Genomic DNA, 19859 nt, shown 5'->3' on the forward strand with positions numbered 1-19859 from the left:
AAGTTTTCATCCGAAGTACAATCCAGCTAGAGCAGATAGGGAAATTGTTCTCAGTGTGTCCCCCTCTCAAAATAAAGATGGAATAAATGTTATTCAAATTTCGATTTTTTTTTTTCAATTCATAACTCAATGAATAGTTCCATCTATTAAAACTGCATAGGATTCATTTAAGCCTTTTCAACTACAGTCAAAATGACCCCACTACGTTGATGTTTAAAATAATGATAAGATAAAGCATGTGTGAATAGTTTACCTCTATAAAGGTGAGGGTTAAATCTGAAGGGACAATCAGGAAATGGGATCACATTAGGATAGCAACACGTTGGTCTTCCTCTCATCTGGGTCATCACTTCCGTTTACACAATGTTATTTAGAGCGACATATTCCACATAAAAAACAAGAGGTAAATAAAGCTCAAATTAATTCAGCTTAACAGCAAACCCCTCACTAAGAAGAACCCAGAGCATGAAATCAAATCAAATTAGAGAGGAGAGGGAGAGGGAGATGCAGTTTATCTGATTTCTGCTGGTCTGCGTGAGTAAGCAAATGCAGAGGGCTTATCTGACTGTTAAACCAACAAGGCAGGATTTATCGTGTTTATTTGCTGGCTCTGTAATTTCTCGATTGTACATGGTAAACAGGGTCACGGTCAGGGGAGGGAAATTAATTTATACACGCCAACGTTGCTGCTGCTGCCGCCGCCTACCGAGTCAGTTTAACTTTATTTTTCACATACTGTACATATGTCCTATTTCATCCTCTATTAGGCTATTTTGACATTAGCTGTGTCCATGTGAAATTTGCGTGGCAGGATTTTAGCTTGTGCATACAGTTCGCAGCACTGGCGCTGCACATCATGGTTATCACATATATCATTCCTGATTATGTGACCCAAATCACCACATTTAGTGCTACGAATGATTATGGAACGTTTAGATGACCCTTAACCTAACTGTAACTGCTTTAGAAATTGAGATTTTTTTGGCAAAAACTAATGTTGAGATAATGGCCATTGAAAGATAAAGACACATACAGAAAAGGTTCAGTAAAATAAACACCCACACACCCCCCCCCCCCCACACACACACACACACACCAACCTCCAAACACACACACACACACACACACACACACACACACACACACACACACACACACACACACACACACACACACACACACACACAAACCCACACACACCAAAAGCATGTCTCATAATCCAGCCATTTGTCTGAGTCTCCCAGACACCCACAGCGTGTGGCCACAACACATTGATCCAGGGAAGTATTTGCTGTGAATCTGGTTCCCGCCACACACAGAGTTTCTTCATTCAGCGCTGTGGACGGCCGGTGCTCTCTGAGTGGAAGCCCCACTGCTTCACAAAGCACTCAAGCAATTCTATACATTTTCATTTTCACAGAGTCAAAGGCCAACACTCCTCCTATACTGCCACGTCTCGTCTGAAGAGAGTGATGTAATGGAATAATGCCAATTGTCAGGTGAATTATGAACAGGTAATGGCTAGAGGGTTCATTATTTGAACATGAATGAATATGAATAGACAGTATATACGTGTATGACTCGCACTTTCATTGATTAGTTGAATAACCTTCTACGTCTTATGTCAATTACTAAGATCCTGTATCGTGGAATACTTTCTTTTTATGCCTTTTTACTGTAATTTGATTTGATTAAATAACATAGGACCCCACGTATAAGATGTTGAGCCTATGCATGGACATTTTAAATAGTTTAAGCTTTAAAAAACAACAATAATTCAATTATTAACACATCCATTTAGTCGTCGATGTCTCCACAGTGTTGTATGGGAGAATTCTGTTGTATCCTTTTTCTGCAAAATCTAACATAAAACAATCACAGTCATCCAAGCATGAAGGTTAATTGCTGTTCACAGGTGTTGGTTTAGTTAAGTAGCCTAAAAGGTAACGGAAACTGATTTGTATTCAACACATTATGAAATGAGCAAACAGTAGGTGACCTTGGGACACAGCTGAAAGCGTATAACAGCTACATGATAAAATACTATTTGCATAGTGAATGGCCCTTCAGTTAAGCTTTTGTCAAATATTCAGCTATTTCGCGCAGAACTGCAAGATATCAGACAAGACTGATCAACTGAAAAAAAAACATGTGTAACAGAAAACCCTCAAATGTTCATTTTGATCATTTTTAACTACATTTTAAAAAAGTATGAATTTTTAAACTAATTTTAGACAAAGACAAAAAAATATTAATTTATATAAAAAAAAAGAAGATATTTAGATAGTCTAATAAATTTATTAACATAAGAGGGCACTTGTGGTGTGGTGGTTAGAGCGTCCCCGCCCATAGAGGCTCAGTCCTCACAAGCAGTGCACCATGGGTTCGAATCTGGCCCGTGCATGTCATTCCCCTCTCTGCCCCATTTCATCTCTGTCTCTCTGCTCTGTCTAATAAAGCATAAGAAAATGCCTAAAAATTATATATATATATATATAAAAAAAAAAGATCTGTTATCATGCTATAGTTCCACGGAAAGCCACTTTTCACCTGTGTCCCCTTCAGGTGTAGATTAATATCATTATATTATTCCTGGCACATTCAGCTAATTGGCTCCGAACTTAATAGAATTTGCCTTTGGGGCTGACTTTGCAGGGCGAGTGTCTTACATTAAATCTAAAACGCTAATTCAATTTTTAATACAGTGTTTCTTTCTCACATTGTGTCCAACCCCCCAAAAGTAGCAGAAGATAGTTTGACATCTTGAACCATTCCCACATCTAGGCTGATAGGAGAGAAAAAAAAGCAATCCAATTTTCAGAAAGACATAGTGGTGCGAGAATACACCTGGGACACACGCAGGGCTGGAAAAGGTCAAGCTTTTCTAGATACAGCAGAACGTGTGTGTGTGTGTGTGTGTGTGTGTGTGTGTGTGTGTGTGTGTGTGTGTGTGTGTGTGTGTGTGTGTGTGTGTGTGTGTGTGTGTGTGTAAAGGAGGAGGAATGAATAGGCTGAGGCTGCAGCGTTGGCATGCAGAGGTCAACACAAGGTAAAGTGTAATGTGGTTACTGTCCTATACAAACTATGCATAGAACAGAGGGTAATTTATTCGGGGATATACACACTATATACAGACTCTCAGCACACCACACTCATTGCATTTAAAGTGGCTACGAGGAACTTTTAGTTTTTGCTGATTGTAGTGCCCCCCTATAGGACACACTGTAAGTGGTAGTGTTTTTACGAACTTTGCTAGAGCGTTGGTTCGGCGTGTGCATTTGTTTAGGAAGCAAGTGAAAGAGAGACAGCAGGATGCATGGCCATGAGGTAATGTATTTATATGTGACCGTATCAGATTAATAATGGTAATACAAAGATGGTGAAAGTGCACTCAGATGCCTTTTATATTGTGAGTGGTTGTGTTTTGGTAAAATTAGCAAATCCCACCAGCTGTCTCCTAAATAACTAGGCAAGAAAAACAAAAACAAAGAAAACGTAGCTGCAAAGGTGTGTGTGTGTGTGTGTGTGTGTGTGTGTGTGTGTGCATGTGTGTGTGTGTGTGTGTGCTTGCGTGTGTGCATGTGTGTGTGCATGTGTGTGTGTGTGTGCGCACGCATGTGTGTGAATGGTGCGCTGATTACAAGACATCAGAGGGAATCAATAGCATACAGGAGGTATTTTAAACCAGGCAATCTCAATTATTCATTCCCACCACGCTGACAATCCCACACAAAATACAGCATGACGTGTTTTTCCTTGATTGCTGGCAACCAAGTGATTTGTATTTATTTTGTGCATGAAATAAATTATTTGGTGATTACGCAAGCAATAATAGGCCTACCACAGAGAACATTATTTTTTCTGTATATCAATAAGGTGACGAAGCAGAAAGGCTGAATCACTGCGGAACACGTCATCAAAGTAAAGAATGCCCTCTTGGGCGCTCCGGTGGTGTAGTGGATAGAGCGCGTACCATATCGGCTCCGGCCTTCATTGCAGTGGTCACGGGTTCAAGTCCGACCCATGGACCTTTACTGCAGGTCATCCCCCCTCTCTCTCTCTGTCTGTGTCTCCTCATTTCAACTCTGTACTATCCAATAAAGCTCGAAAATGACAAAAAACAAATACTCTTTAAAAAAACAATGCCCTCTTGGGTATCGCTGGAAGATAACACCTACATAATCTGTGTTGATGTTAATTGCTTTTTTTCTGGACAGCTGACTGCAACAAGGGATAAGTGTAAGTCCATTGTATAGAGAGATAGCAGCCTCCTCTATTTTTCTTAAACAGACATTGTTGCTAAAAGGACGCCATCGCATAAGGAGTGGGCATGCGTTCCAATACTCAGTACCCATACTACCCTGCTATTTAGTATGGTAGAAAATGATTTAGGATGTCCCAATGAATACATGATGTCAAATGGCGTATGCTGAAAGATGTGTTCTACTACATCAACTTTTTTAGTGTAGATAGGTAGATAGGTCTTTATTTGTCATTGAACCATTACAGAACAACGAAATTGCATTCCAGTTCACCCCCCCCCAAGAAACATATAGACAGTGACATTAACATGGGTGGACAGGGAGAGTGTAACTGTAGATACGTCTAGCATGGGCCGCGCACCTATTTCTTAGAAGGAAAAGGGAGAACAAACTGGGAAAGACAGGTTAAAAAAATGCTTATCTCGAACTACGTTCCTTATGGGAGCGCAGTGCGTGATCAGTGAAAAACTACCTTAGCACAATAAGCAACATGATAAAACACCACAAACAGTAAGACTCGTAGACATTGCACATTAAAGGAACGGGTTAGGGATTTATGGGACGGTAGGTGTCACAGCCCAGGCACCAGGGGGCGTGCGCAGCCCATAGGCGCGCCCCGCCCGCAGCATCCGGTCTGCAACGTGGGAGGGAGAGGGGGTCGGATTCAAGAGGGCTTCAGTAGTCAGGATGTGTGTGCTATGTGTTTACGTGTGTGTGTGTGTGTGTGTGTTCCATGAAGCTATCTCTGTCCAGACGTAGTGGGAGTCTACAGGCGCCAGGTGTTATGAGACAGCCGCGGAGACGACCTCGGGCCCGGTCACAGATAGAGTTCACAGGAGAAGTAGGTGATGGGAGGGTGGGGGGTAGAGCGTCTCTCCACGTAAACATCCAGAGGAGAGAAGAGATAGCACCGCGCCAAGGACGGTGTAGGGAGCCGAATTGAGAGATTGCGATTTGTTTTGGTTGAGACTAGGCGCTGGAATGAAGCCTGTCTTACAGTCACTGGTTTCCGTCTAATAATCCGAAATCCAGTGGCCTTTTCCAAGTGCCTACGGCCGGTTAATGGCAGCCATGATCGAATCCACTTTCCGAATAAGTCCAGGAATCACTTCCAGCTTGCGATTCACCTCGCTTATCACTTGAGTCTGTGCATTAACGGCCCGGCACAAACCCTCAAAGACGGGCAGCTTCTCAATGGCCTGATGTGCTGCCAACGCCTTATTACCGTTGCGGTAAATCAGGAATCCGCCAACTCCAAACAGCAGGAAACCTGATACCATGAGCCCAATGATGTAGATGTCTTCGGCGTCCTCGATGGAGAGTATTGCTAGACACATCTGGTTCCAGCCACTCCACCCGTCCCAGGTGTATCCAACAGTAAAGGTTCCATCCGGACAGGAGGCTTCTCCTTTGCCCCCTTTTCTCGTCGAGAAAATTTGGTCCATTGCAGAAAGACCCCAGCTGATCAGATCCATAATTTAGGTTTGTCGGAGGAATATGCAGAGAGACACTCGAAGATTAGACAGAGACAGCACAAGACAGGAGAGAGCAGAGCAGGAAAGATAAGGGTTTCGGGAGGGAACAGAGTATGCGACTGCCCTTGTTGAAGTGCAGGAAGAGAAGGGAGTGCAAACCAGCATGTTTTTTGGGTGGTTCAGACCCACACAATCCACTGCACAGTGGCAGTAACGTCAAATCGACGGAGCTTCCGAGTAAAAAACAAACAGCCATGCGATGGATCAATAAGCAAAAGCGTCTAACTTCAAGGTGCAATGTTATGAGGAAATATGTAAGTAGGGGAGAACGGGGTAAGTAGGCACACTTTTTACTCTACTGAGAATTGCTCATCACTTAAACATCTTTCGATAGTCATTCCTACATTACATTGAAGCTTAAAGTGTTGGCTTGAAATGTGTACCCCTCACTTTTTCTATCTTATTGTAATAAAGAAGAAATTAATCATCAAAGACACCCTCACACATTGTGACAATCAACCCCATCAAGGGGTCGGTTGTCATACACTATGGGGTTGTTTGTCACAATGTTATCTTAATGGGAATAATCTTGAAAAGAAGGAAAGAAAGTAGAACTAAATTTGAAAATGCAATTGCATTGTCAAGTTGACAAATAGGCCTATAACTTACTGTAGCCTTGGTAGCTTGTCTAGTTTGGGATGCACTGGGTTGTTTTGATTTTGTTGCCCGTTTTTCCTTTGCATGCTAGCTGCCTTTTCCTGCTCTATTCTTTCCTTCTCTGGGGTGTCAGTGAGGATACAGCTTGACAATTTATTTCGTTATTGGGTTCCTTTTCTGGCTGTAGCCTTTGGATAACTTGTGACAACCAACCCCCCCAAAAATGTGACGACCAACCCCAACTTGAATTTTTTGCTAGCGTCAATGCCAACAACCATCTGACAACTAATTAGCTTGCTAACCACAATCTAAACTATAGTTTACCCTTCACACTTTTTATGGGTAACAAGTGTTTTGTTATAAACCCATTCTGTAAAAGCCTAGAAGAAAAATACTGAGGAGCTAAATATTTTCAATTTGACATGAAAAACACAAACAGTCCTCTCACCTCAAATTCAGCAGTCTAACTCCAAGGAAGACTATGTAGGTGACCTCTTATCCCAATTCTGGATATTTACATACCAAAATTTCACAGACAAATTACCCCGTTCTCCCCTATAAGGATGTCCCAATTGTATGCATAGGCCTACTGCATGCAAACTATGCAATGTCTATGGTCGGTGGCAGTATGTTGTATATAGAAAGAAAGAGTACGTGATTTGGAACGTAAGGACTCAGAGTAGTGTCATCAGGAATACAGAGCTCTTTAGTCACTTACAATGCATTCCAAATGTGACTTGACTATGTAGTGAAAAATTATCCGAAAACACGAGTTAATACACATTTTCTGCATCAACCATACTGAACAGTCTAGATAACCGCAACTGACATGTTTACCTCCGGACAGTGGGACACTAACCACATCTGTCCAGTGGCAAGAGAAATACATTTGACACTAAAATGTGTTAAAAAAGAGGATGGAAAAAACACCAGAGAATGGGTGTTGTCAGGCGGACGGGTTGTGTATCCACCTGGAGCGATTATAAATTGCTGTTGCTGAGTGTGTGTGTGTGTGTGTGTGTGTGTGTGTGTGTGTGTGTGTGTGTTGCAGAGGATAGTGGAGCGGAGAGGAAGGACACACAACATTACATTTGTCACTCGAACCAAAATAAATCAAGCTTAGCAGCTGGGTAACATGTGGCACTTAACAGAAAACGCTGGCAGCAGCTTTTCCCCCATTTTCAAAATGTATATGATGTCCAATCAATCAATATAATCTCACCTCCAGATTACCGTCACTTTGCCCAAGGTTAAAGCGCGAGCTCTCTGCCTAATACATAAAGCTGAAGCAAATGACAGGAAAGGAAGGGAGGAAAAAGCTGCTCACAAAAAAGGGCATTCTGGGAAATACTTTTTATTAATATATGGGTATTGGTACGTCATACTTACCCAACGGTTTTAACAATTTAAATTAGGATGCAAATGGACCAATGCAATGAACTGATCCTATTGCTCATGTATAAAGCAGTATGCTAAGAGCTGTTTCATCTGTGTGGGAAACGTATCTTTTTCAATAACAGTTATGTTTTAAATGCAAACAAATCGTGTCTTTTTATTTTTTATTTTTTATGTTTGTACCCTCCATTTTTCCTTTTTTTATCTTTACATTATTAATATTATCATTATTATTATTTATTTTTTTTAGATTCTTTTTGGGAATTTTTCAAGCTTTTTAATGATAGTTCGGAGAGACAGAGGTGAAATGGGGTAGAGAGTGGAATGACAGAGAACTACCACAGGTCGAACTCGAAATGGGGTCTGCTGCGAAGAATCAGCAAATTGCTTGATTACATATACTTTTGATACACTAGCTCAGGCTTCTAGAATGCAATGAGATAACATAATTGAGATACTGTTAGTGTATCTACCTTTATGAATGTGCGTTGATACAAAAGAAAATAATCAAAAAATGTCATTATGAAAAAAATGGCCATTCTTGTACAGCTGCGCTCACAAGTCCTGATTTCACACTCATCCACACAAGTGGTGTGCGCCTGGCGAGGTCACCACGGTAGCGTTCAATCATTCTGCCACTATGACAGGAAACCTTCCACCCAGCGACCACACACACACACACACACACACACACACACACACACACACACACACACACACCCCCCGCGGCTAGCTCCCTCCATTAAATAAATTGTGCCGTAATAATCTCTTGGCTCCTAATATTGGCGGATGAAGCGATGAGCACAGCGGCCTAGTTTGATTACCCCACTTTCAAGCCCCGGCCAGAACCGTTTGTAATCTCCATGTTTTACCCTCACTAAATTAAAAGGGCAAATTATTTAATGGCTGTAGAGTGTTATTAATCCTATGTTAGTGTCAAAATGCCTTTTCCCTTCCAACCTTCCCATTGCAAAAAAATTCAATTAATAAAAATACTATGTACAGGTCATGAAAATGCATGTTTGGCATGTTTTTAAGAAGAAAATATATCATAAATCAGAAAATCAAACATATATGAACACATCCTTCTGTATATACCTTCGGAATAGTGCTCAGAATAGTGCCGAAAAGTTTAGTTGATGTAAGTGCTTTAGAAGTTGAGATTTTTGGTTCAGAGAAAATGTTGAGATAATGGCAGTTAAAGATGGTTGTATAGGAGAAATAGACAAGACAACGTTTAGTAAAATAAACACCTTAATGTACATTTGGACCTTTTATTAATACTAGAATAAAGAAGACATGTTATGGAAGCAAAATAGCCAAAAATCTCAGAATTGACCAGTGCTTGAAAAAATAAATTGTTTGCCTGCTGGGTCTAACCTTAAGACATTTCTACACACACAAACAAACAAACAAATCAGACACGTTTAAAAAGGGGCTGTCAAGCTCTTAGGCTTGACATTCCCCTCCTGCCTCTCCAGCCCCTCACCTTGACCTTTGAGTAACCCAGAGTATGACCCACAAATCGGGGAATCACCCTCACTGACAGCCGCGTATGTTCCTCCATCTCATTTTACAATAAATCCAGCGATGCCAAAGCCCCAGCAGGCCCCGCGAGACGCAAACAAATCGATAGCACGACGTACTCTCAAATCATCCGTAATCAACTCCACTGAAATGGAGAATGCTGTTATTTAATCTGATCCCATACGCTCACAAACATGATACTCACTCTCTCTCACACACACACAAACACACAGGTAAACACACACACACACGCACACACACACACACACACACACACACACACACACACACACACACACACACACACACACACACACACACACACACACACACACACACACACACACACACACACACACACACACACACACACACACACACACACACACACACACACACACACACACACACACACACACACACACACAGGTAAACACACACACACACACAGGTTCACATGCGGACACTATGGGTCAACAAAACCCGGTATAGCTGTTAGCGACTGCTACTGATTCAAAAGCTAAGGTGCCCAATTTGTGCAGTATTAAACATATCTCAAAATCCATCGAGGGAGTAATAATGGGCTATTTAATTCCATTGGATTTCCCAGGAAATATAAGTGGGGTCTAATTACAAGTATCACAGCTACCATTATCTATTCATGAAGAACACTGAGCTTTTCCATACCATTTCACTCTTTTGATAGAGATATATTCAAATGTGAAAAAAAGCCATGACATAACATAGTTGCTTACATAGTGATGAGATGTCCAAACATTTGTTTTCCTATTTGGGAAAAAGAAGAACTTTAAAAATGCCTGTGACTCACTAGAATAAAACATCAAATCAGAAACTGGTGAAATTAAAATTGCAACAAAATCGCCTTGAGGAATACAGAGAAACTTCTCATGTATCGTTAACACTGCCAACAAATAAAAATGTACTTCCTTTCAACTATATCAAAGCCCAAAACTCCACTTTTCTTGAATGTAGGCTATTCTCTGCAACAACAAAACAATTGAATAAATAAATAACTCAGATAAAATTGTAAGACTTGTTGTGAGAGGATTTATTTGTTACCACTGTCTAGGCTAGGTACATGCGTGGGAGGAATAAAAACGCTGTTGTAAAATGCAGAAGTGGAATGATTTGCTTGACTGTTTTCAAAGGGATTTAACTGATTGACACAAACTGCAGGACAGCCGGACCCCCCCCCCCCCCCCCCCCAACCCCTTATTTCTGATCTACGGCAACACATTTATAAAGGAAAAAAAAGGGGGACGACTTAATAGGGCAATCAGTGCAAAAAAAAAGTCTTATGTCTGATATGGTCTTTTCTATCTATCTGGGTAAATGTGGAAGACTTTCCAACAGATGTGTCCTCTGGGTTTTGAATCACAAGATAATTAGACGGCCCTTGACGATCAGAGGGAGAAAGGCTGCATCCCTAATATTGCACCACACCATTTATCTAAAAGTCTTCACAATGCTTTGGTACTGATAGCCATGGTGTGGTATTGATAGCATCAACTCAAAGGGCTCAATACAAAACAGGTAAGAAGAAAATCTTCACCTGCTTTTCATGATAGAGGATCCATTGTGTGTGAGGTTGATCGTTTTGTCAATCAAGCACTGAAGTATTCTATCATCTTTAAAAGGGGAAATATGCATTATATGACTATGTATAGCACTGATAGGCCTCAGCACAGCTGGTGTTAAAGGTGGAATCAGCGATTCTGGAGAAATCTTATAATCAACATAGTTTTTTTGTCAAAGTCAGTGATGAATATTACCTGAAGAGGGTGATAATACTTAGCCTAGGCTCTGTAAAAAGGGCATTTTACTATGCTGTACCCCCTTTGTTTATATACCAGTTTACAGAGCTTAGGATGTGTATGTATGTAACACCAGATTTGTCCAGCACACACACAGTATGGACAGGTAGCTGATCGTGAAGAGATATTCACTGATATCTACTAAAAGTGATTTTGGAAAACAAGTGTTCTCCAGAATCGCTGACTCCACCTTTAAAGACAGCTTTTTAAATAGCAAATGAAGAAACATTTTCCCAACAGTAAAACGTGGGCTAAATAGCAGAGCATATGTAACACACAGCCAGTGACTAAAGCAGCAATCTCAACATCAATCATATTATTCAACAATCCCTATCAGACCCCCCCTCTGAGATATTTTACGGCCAAGGACAGAAGTAATTGTCCTCATTTAAAAAGACTGCATATGAATCAGCCATTTTGTAAGAGGGCCCTTTTGTTAGATGTCCCTCTCTCTCTCTCTCTCTCTCTCTCTCTGGTTAACTGACCACATCTGCTCAGTACTCACTAGACTGGGAGAGAAAGCTTGTTGAGAAATGCAAAGGAGGACTGTTGGAAGCTTTTGGGGATCTGGAGAAATGAGGCTGTAGATTGGATTATGATGCCATTTTTAATCCGTCTTTTTTTTTCAGCCCCTCTCGCTCTCGCAAGAAGATAGCGCTCCTCCCTTTGCGTCTTACCGCGTTATACAATATGCTTTGACAAGAGGAGATTTTTGCCCCCCCGAATTTCCGGCGCAGTGGTGACGAAGTGATTTCTCGTGACATTTCCAATTTGAGTTTATGGTTAGAGCAGAAGCTTTGATGCAGAGAGGGGGAATAGAACAACTTTTTAGTCACAGTTATAGAGAGGCCTAACTCCTTTCTGTGGGCCCCGTTAAAAGGTCCCGCTCATCCGCCTTGTGTGTAACTTTAATTACAGCCGTCTTGTAATGTTTAAGACCCTGATTTTGGAGGGTGTAGGCGTCCCGAGTATCAAGTTCCATGCTTTCAGTTCATTAAAAAAATAAAAATACAAGCTGCTCGCCTCAGCATGCTGTGTTAACTCACTGACATGGTGGGCTATTTTTCTCCCATCTCATATGGAGATGGATGGGTTTCAGATTGTATTGAATGGCATTTTAAAACTGACAAATTCAAAGCAAAGTCATAGATGTCAATGTCACTCAGTAATGTGATAGTATCCTTTGATCTACACATGCATTAAGCCGGGGAGTGTCCGACGCTCTCTCTTTTTGATGTCAGTCACATACTAATGTCTTTCCTCATAAAGGGTTGAATATGGACGAGTAGTAGGGTCACAGGAGAAAAAAAAATGAATTGAAGATGGGTTATTTTTTAACTGCACTTTGAGAATAAAGACGAAATACAATGTTGAGAATGCACTTGACAGATCAAGACTGCTGTAAAGTTGGAAGGATGTTGACAGATTCAAACTTCCTGGATCAATAATTCATTAGTAAAACGTTATTAAAACACACATGAACCATCTTTGCAATCATCTTAAGGCAGATAATGGGATAGGGGAGAATGGGGTAAAATGTCACACGGGTTGGTTGTCACAATCGTTATATCTCGGAACCAGAAGGCGCTGTCAGTGAAATTTTGGTATGTAAATATCCAGAATTGGGATCAGAGGTCACCTACGTAGTCTTCCTTGGAGTTAGACTGCTGAATTTGAGGTGAGAGGACTGTTTGTGTTTTTTATGTCAAATTGAAAATATTTAGCGCCTCAGTTTTTTTCTTCTAGGCTTTTACACAATGGGTTTATAACAACACACTTGTTACCCATAAAAAGTGTGAATGGTAAACTATAGTTTAGATTGTGGTTAGCAAGCTAATTAGTTGTCAGATGGTTGTTGGCCTTGATGCTAGCAAGAAATTCAAGTTGGGGTTGGTCGTCACATTTTTTGGGGGGTTGGTTGTCACATGTTATCCAAAGGCTGCAGCCAGAAAAGGAATCCAATAACGAAAGAAATTGTCAAGCTGTATCCTCACTGACACTGAGAAGGAGAGAACAGAGCAGGAAAAGGCAGCTAGCATGCAAAAGAAAAAAGGGCAACAAAATCAAAACAACCTAGTGCATCCCAAACTAGACCAGCTGCCAAGGCTACAGTAAGTTATGTAGGCCTATTTGTCAACTTGACAATGCAATTAAACTTTCAAATGTAGTTCTGCTTTCTTGCCTTCTTTTTAAGATTATTCCCATTAAGATAACATTGTGACAAACAACCCCATAGTGTGTGACAACCGACCCCTTGATGGGGTTGGTTGTCACAATGTGTATGGGTGTCTTTGATGATTAATTTCTTCTTTATTACAATAAGATAGAAAAAGTGAGGGGTACACATTTCAAGCCAACACCTTAAGCTTCAATTTAATGTAGGAATGACTTTTGAAAGATGTTTAGGTGATGAGCAATTCTCACTAGAGTAAAAAGTGTGCCTACTTACCCCGTTCTCCCCTACAACCTAATTTTTCCCAAAACCAGATGTCCTCACTAACAACAAAGGTCAACTAACAACACTGCTCTCTATGTGCAGAGGGCTGTGAGACGAGAGCACAGGGACCGTCTACAAAGGGAAACACCGAAGAGATATTTTTTTTTCAATGCCTTCACAGATACAGTGCAGTTTTTTAGTCGAACTTAGAAGAGTCTGGTTTCAGTAAAAATGAAGTTGTAGCCCATTGTCATGTCAATAGCAAAGAGACATTCTTTGTGTTTTATCAATGTTTTACTTATGAGTTATTGATCCCATAAGTTCCAATCTGTCAACATCTTTCCAGCTTTCCACCGCAGTCTGGAACTGTCGAGTTTTTATACTGAAAATCGTAATACCACTTTATCCTTGACATTTCTTATTTTTTCTCCTCTCTCTCTCTCTCTCTCTCTCTCTCTGTCTCTCACTCTCCCCTAAATTATCTTCCGTAGTTAACAGAAGAACAAGCTCAATTTGTTTTACTCCCTGGACTGAGTGCTACATCTGTTGTTTTAATTGTAGATTCGAGTGATTAAGAAAAACATAGTGTCAAGCAATTGAACCACAAGCACACGGCGCTTAGAAGCAGACATATTTAATTACGGTAATATACAGTATCATCACCCCCTCACACAACCCCAGAAAGTGGGTGGCTAACCTCATTTATCAGAGCACAAGTCATTTTCGTGTACTATTTATTTTGGTGCATCTCACTGAGAGTAGTGCATGTATTTCACTGTGTGTAGAGTGGAGCCCTTGTTTTCAACGTCTTGTTCTAAGACACTTGAAAAAACTGATAGCTGGTGCCAAGTCCCTGACCTTTCACTGTGAGGACAGTGTCCCCGAGCCCCAAATCACCCTTCTTCGTGACATTTAACACACACACACACACACACACACGCACACACGCACACACGCACACACACGCACACACACACACACACACACACACACACACACACACACACACACACACACACACACACACACACACACACACACACACACACACACACACACACACACACACACACACACACACACACACACACACACAGAGAGCTAGAGAAACACAACCAGCTGGAGGGGAGCGTAACACAAAAAATTGTCCAATACATGTCTCATTTTCTGCTAATAACATGTCTAAATTATGAGTGGATTTGGAAAAATTGGAAGACAGGTCAGAAACAGTAAACACGCACACATACTCACGCATGCACGCACACACACACACACACACACACACACACACACACACACACACACACAGAGTTCAATTAGACACTTCTTTCCAGCGAAAGACAGTTGACGCATGAGCCTTAAATACAAAATTCAATTGAAAACATCCGGTGATGTCGGCCACTGCAGTGTATTTGTCCTCTCTCTCTCTCTCTCTCTCTCTCTCTCTCTCGATAAACAGGCAGCAGATAGATGTGTCTGTTTGCTATTCTAGGGAAGACTCATTTAGCCTTTTCCAATGACACCGCAGGCCCACTACAACTCACACGTTCTCTCAAAGTCACACATCCAGTTCCTGAGGTAAATACAAAAACAAAAGTCCATTCTACATGTATGTCAAGGGTCTTTTCACCATCTAAATCACTGACAATGAAGAAATACAAACTGTGTGCACCAATAACGTGATTATCCACAACAACACAGATGTCTGGCAGTAGATGCATAAGAGAAACTAAATGCCAATGCTGAAAAAGATTGTAAAGAAAGTGTAAAACCTAAATTATTAAACTAGATGAGCATGTGTTTTCTGACATGTAAAGTAAGATTAAAAACCCCTATTTATATTATAAATATATAATACTACTGATAAAGCTATGAAATAGACAACATAGAATTTGTTTTCAATATTTGATTACATGGTTAAAGAAAGGAAAATAAAAAAGCAAATTCTGATTCTTACTAGTACTGCCATTTCAGAGCACATATGAAGTTTAGTAACACATACAGCATTTTTACAAATGATCATAATGCCAAGAAATTTATGAATTGCAGTGTGAAGGATTTGGTGACACATGTTTTAAGTTAAAGTGTATAGTAACAGCTCACTTATGCACTTCGTATGCCCATAAGAAAACCACTATGTGTTTTGTTAACATGTTTAATTTAATTTCAGAAAATGTCGTAAAGTACTGTATGGAATTGTGTCCCTTAAAAAAGATGGATAAAGGACCTTAATTCTAGTCTTACTTGCCTCCACTACGCAGCCGTAAATCAGACGCATATGGACAATAACAAACTCAAGGACACTACAGTATAACGAGAGAGAGAGAGAGAGAGAGAGAGAGAGAGAGAGAGAGAGAGAGAGAGAGAGAGAGAGAGAGTAACAAAATAATAATGGCCCGTTCACTTTCTCCAGTCAGTTTTGCTGCTGCAGATTTTCACCATCAAAACTCAGACATACGAAATGTGTCAACCATTTCAAAATCCATGCAGAACTTAAACTCATGATCGGAATCATTTCAAATATTTTATGTAACGTTGTCACTTTTCAGAACCACCATATTAAGCTAAGAAAAGCAATACAATCAATATGTGTTGGCCTTTAAAGATAATGTGAAGTGAAGGCCTCATCACAAAGCCTAATCAATGATAAATGATCGGGTCTCTTGTGTAAAGGGTTTGGTCAGATCAAAAGGAGAGGAAACCCGCTTAATGGCTTTAATTGTGTATCCGTTTGGGTAGCATCTGTCCAATGGAGGTGAATTGACCCAATTAGGAAAAACCTTGTGTCATAACAGAGCACGGGCCTCCTGAGCAATATGTGCATATAGCCTCAAACTAAGGACTGTAATCCCTATCTGAAAATGCCCTTAATCTATAAACCAATTAGCACATTATATAAAGCAGAAAAAGCCATTTGATTGCAATTGTGGCTTAGGTGAAAAATGACATATTGTAATGTGAGGGGTTAAGTGTTTACTGAAAATGTCCCTTAAAGGTGTAATCAGCGATTCTGGAGAATGCTTGTTGTCAAAATCACTTTTTGTCAAAATCAGTGAATATCACCCCACAATTGGCTACAGTGTGCAGTGGATAAAAACAAATCCAGTCTTAATACACAGCCTAGGCCCTGTAAATGGACATGGTAATAGCTATGGTTGGCCCCCTTTGTTTACATACCCTTTGTTTACATACCAGTTTACAGGGCCTAGGTTGTGCATTAACACCAGATTTACGGACAGAGGAGATATTCACTTAATTTAACAAAAAGTGAGTTTGACAACAAGCTTTCTCCAGAATGGCATTACTGCACCTTTAATGTGTGAACCAATTAGTAAAGTATAAGGGTCTTATAGGCCTATGTATAAAGCCAGTTGATTGCAATTGTGGTTTAGGTAAAGATTACATATTCTAACGTGGAGGGCACATGATATAAGTGATTAACAACTGAATTAAAGAATGAATGGGCTGATACATGGCCAAATTAATAGGCTGTACTAAACCCACTGAGAAAAACATCATGGCCTGTGAATTGACGTAACCGTGACGTTTCAAACTGAACCTAAATGTGTTCCTTTTTACGAGCAGGTGTCTGACATTGTGACATTTACCTGAAATCACTGTAGGGGTGAATTATCCAAAATCCTGCGGACTTAACCCGCTCTTGTTCCCGTTCCACCGCCTTCTCGCTGCCAAACATCCTCAGGGAGAACTTGTTGACCCCCGGCTGGAGCATCGCCCCCAGCTGTCTGTGCATGAACCCGGCTTGATACAACCTCTCGTCGTCCGGCTGAATTTGATCCATGTCGTCCAACTTTACAAAGCCCGCCTGCTGCTCTGCCGATGCTGGGGAATCTTTTTGGGCATCACCTCCACTGCCACCAACACCACTGTTACCATTGCCACTGGCCCCTAGCGCGCCTTGATTCCGCGGCGGCCCACCTTCACCCATACCGCCGGGAGGGCTCTCCTCGCTCGGGGTGACATCCACTTCGGTAGTGATAAGATGCCTCTCCTCCGCTGCCAGGTCCGAATCGTGGACATGCCGACTACTTGTGATGGACGAGAGGCTGCCACGAAATCTCCTGCAATCCCCATTCGAACTGGTGGTGGTGGTCTTCAACGGTCGCCCAACGTCCACCGTCTCCATGACCACACACTCACGCGACTCGCCGCCACTTCTTCTGGTCTCCGCGGTGACAATGCCTTTGCAGCTGCCCACAGAGGTCGGTGTGGGAGACGGGCAAGGCATGGCTTTCATCCGGAGACTCTTTCGCCTCGTGTCCTTGTCCCCTCCGCCGTCTCCTTCCCCGTCTTCTTCGCCCATGATAGAGGCTTTATTCGGTCCGCCGATGTGCTGGGGTAAACTGTAGAGCCTTTTACGCATGGATGAGTGCAGCCGTTCCATTATGACATTGAGAAGACGCCACGCAAACTGATATAATCCAGACTTGTTTGTGGGCTACCTACCAACCACCAGGCTGGAATTGTAACGATTATTGCGCGCGCTCCCCCTTTCCCCCTATCAGTTCGTGAGAGCGATCAGAATCCCTGAAAGCCTGATGATGCTGCTTCTGCTGCTGATGCACATGTCATACATGGACCGCCGCGGCTCACTCCACTAAAACAGACGAGACACACTCTTTTCTTCTTCTTCCTTAATTAGACTACACTACCTGACAGTGTTTGCATATGTCCTCCTCACGCGCAGAATTGGCCACTGCAGCTGCTGAGTCCCCGTTGTAGGCTACATCTTTGTGCCGTTCCGACATTGTGCGCAAAAAGTGCAACACAAAAAAAAAAACTGCTTGAAAGTCACCTTAGCGTGACATGTGAGAGACGCACCGACTGACCGGGAGACTGGAGAGGGAAAGGTCACGCGCGACAGAGGCGGAGGGAAGATGATGCTCTTTTCAACCAGATGTCTTTAGCCAGCTTGTCATCAAAACACCGCCACACAATCTTGTAAAAAAATAAATAAAAATACAGCAGACAAACAGAGCATTCCAGGCGCCGTTGCTTCTGCTGCTGACATCACTGATCCATAGTCATGGTGCGTTTTTTGGTTGAATTGTGAATATTCATGATGCTGCTGGCTGATCTATTGGGGTTGCCATAGGAGCGAGAACCGCAAATATAAGCTCAGCCCACCTTGTTTAAAGGGGAATGCTCTTCCCCATTCTTAAAAAAAAAAGCTCTAGTGTTCTTAAGTTACGGCTACACGTAACATTGTACAGGTCTATTTGGGCAACACTTGGATAAATGTAGTCGCCCGTTTGCGTTCCGTCTTCAGTATGATCCAATGCGTAATTTGCGCACATAGGCTACACGTTGAAGCTGGAAAGAGTTCGTCAATGATTTGGCGATGGTGTTCCATCAGCAGGCTTCCACAAGGATTGGTATTTAACTGACACGTCAAATGGCAACATATAACATAGGCTACATTTTCATTTTGTGTTATTTGTCCAATTAAGGATGTTTAATGCAACTAAAGATGTTGCCACAACACATTGCCAGTAATATCCCCTGGGATTACTATTTACTTTGCTATGTTTCCTAGTTATTCCTATCTAATCATCTGGTTAAAATAATCATAATTTTTTAATTCAGTGATGGCCATTACGTTTCACAATCATTTTCACATGAATAATTCCATGGCAAGCCCAATATATTTGCTCACATTATAATTGTACACAACTAATTGTATTATCATTGCAAAATCATCATAGTAACATGATTGACACAATGTAAGCATAATGCTACATTTGACTTATCTATCAATACTGTCTTATTGTTTCGTTGCATTATATTCAAATCAATGTCAAAAAGTCTAACACAATAGTATGTGACACAAGTCAAACATGATGCAAAAGGAATATCGTTTTGTTCTTTTTTACTACTGCATGGTGTCGCTTTGGCTCCCCCTCAAAACTAAATACATTGCAATGACTTCTAGCCAGACTAGTTGCAAATTCATTTGAGGTGAACAAGACAGTGCTGGAGCCTGCAGGGTTGTAACGCCCCAGTTTAAAGCAGTTAAAACACACATTAGAGTCGCTTTGGGCCAATTTGATAAAGCGACTCGATAACACACCGAACACCAAGCTGGACTATTGGGAATTCAGTCAGCAAAATCAAATAGAGCACAACCAGTATAGTGACACACACTTCTAAAGTCAAAGTCAAAATGAGTTCTATAGCACATTTAAAAACAACATCAGGAGTTAGGAGTGTCAAAGGAAACTAAAGGCCAATGCAACAAAAGTGAGTCTTC

General features: G+C 41.3%; 1 protein-coding gene across 1 annotated transcript in view; it reads right to left on the minus strand.

Moving 5' to 3' along the window:
* The window catches only part of LOC307265978 (potassium/sodium hyperpolarization-activated cyclic nucleotide-gated channel 4-like), a gene marked incomplete at both ends in the record, with an annotated part of 86151 nt that extends 68158 nt beyond the window's left edge, over positions 1-17993 (minus strand). The window contains one exon of the mRNA XM_080047839.1: positions 17197-17993. Coding sequence (XP_079903965.1) covers positions 17197-17993 — 797 coding nt within the window. The remainder of the gene's footprint in view (positions 1-17196) is intronic.
* Between the last annotated feature and the right edge of the window lie 1866 nt (positions 17994-19859).

Source organism: Ammodytes marinus (assembly GCF_949987685.1).
Source record: "Ammodytes marinus genome assembly, chromosome: 1".
Lineage (NCBI taxonomy): Eukaryota > Metazoa > Chordata > Actinopteri > Uranoscopiformes > Ammodytidae > Ammodytes > Ammodytes marinus.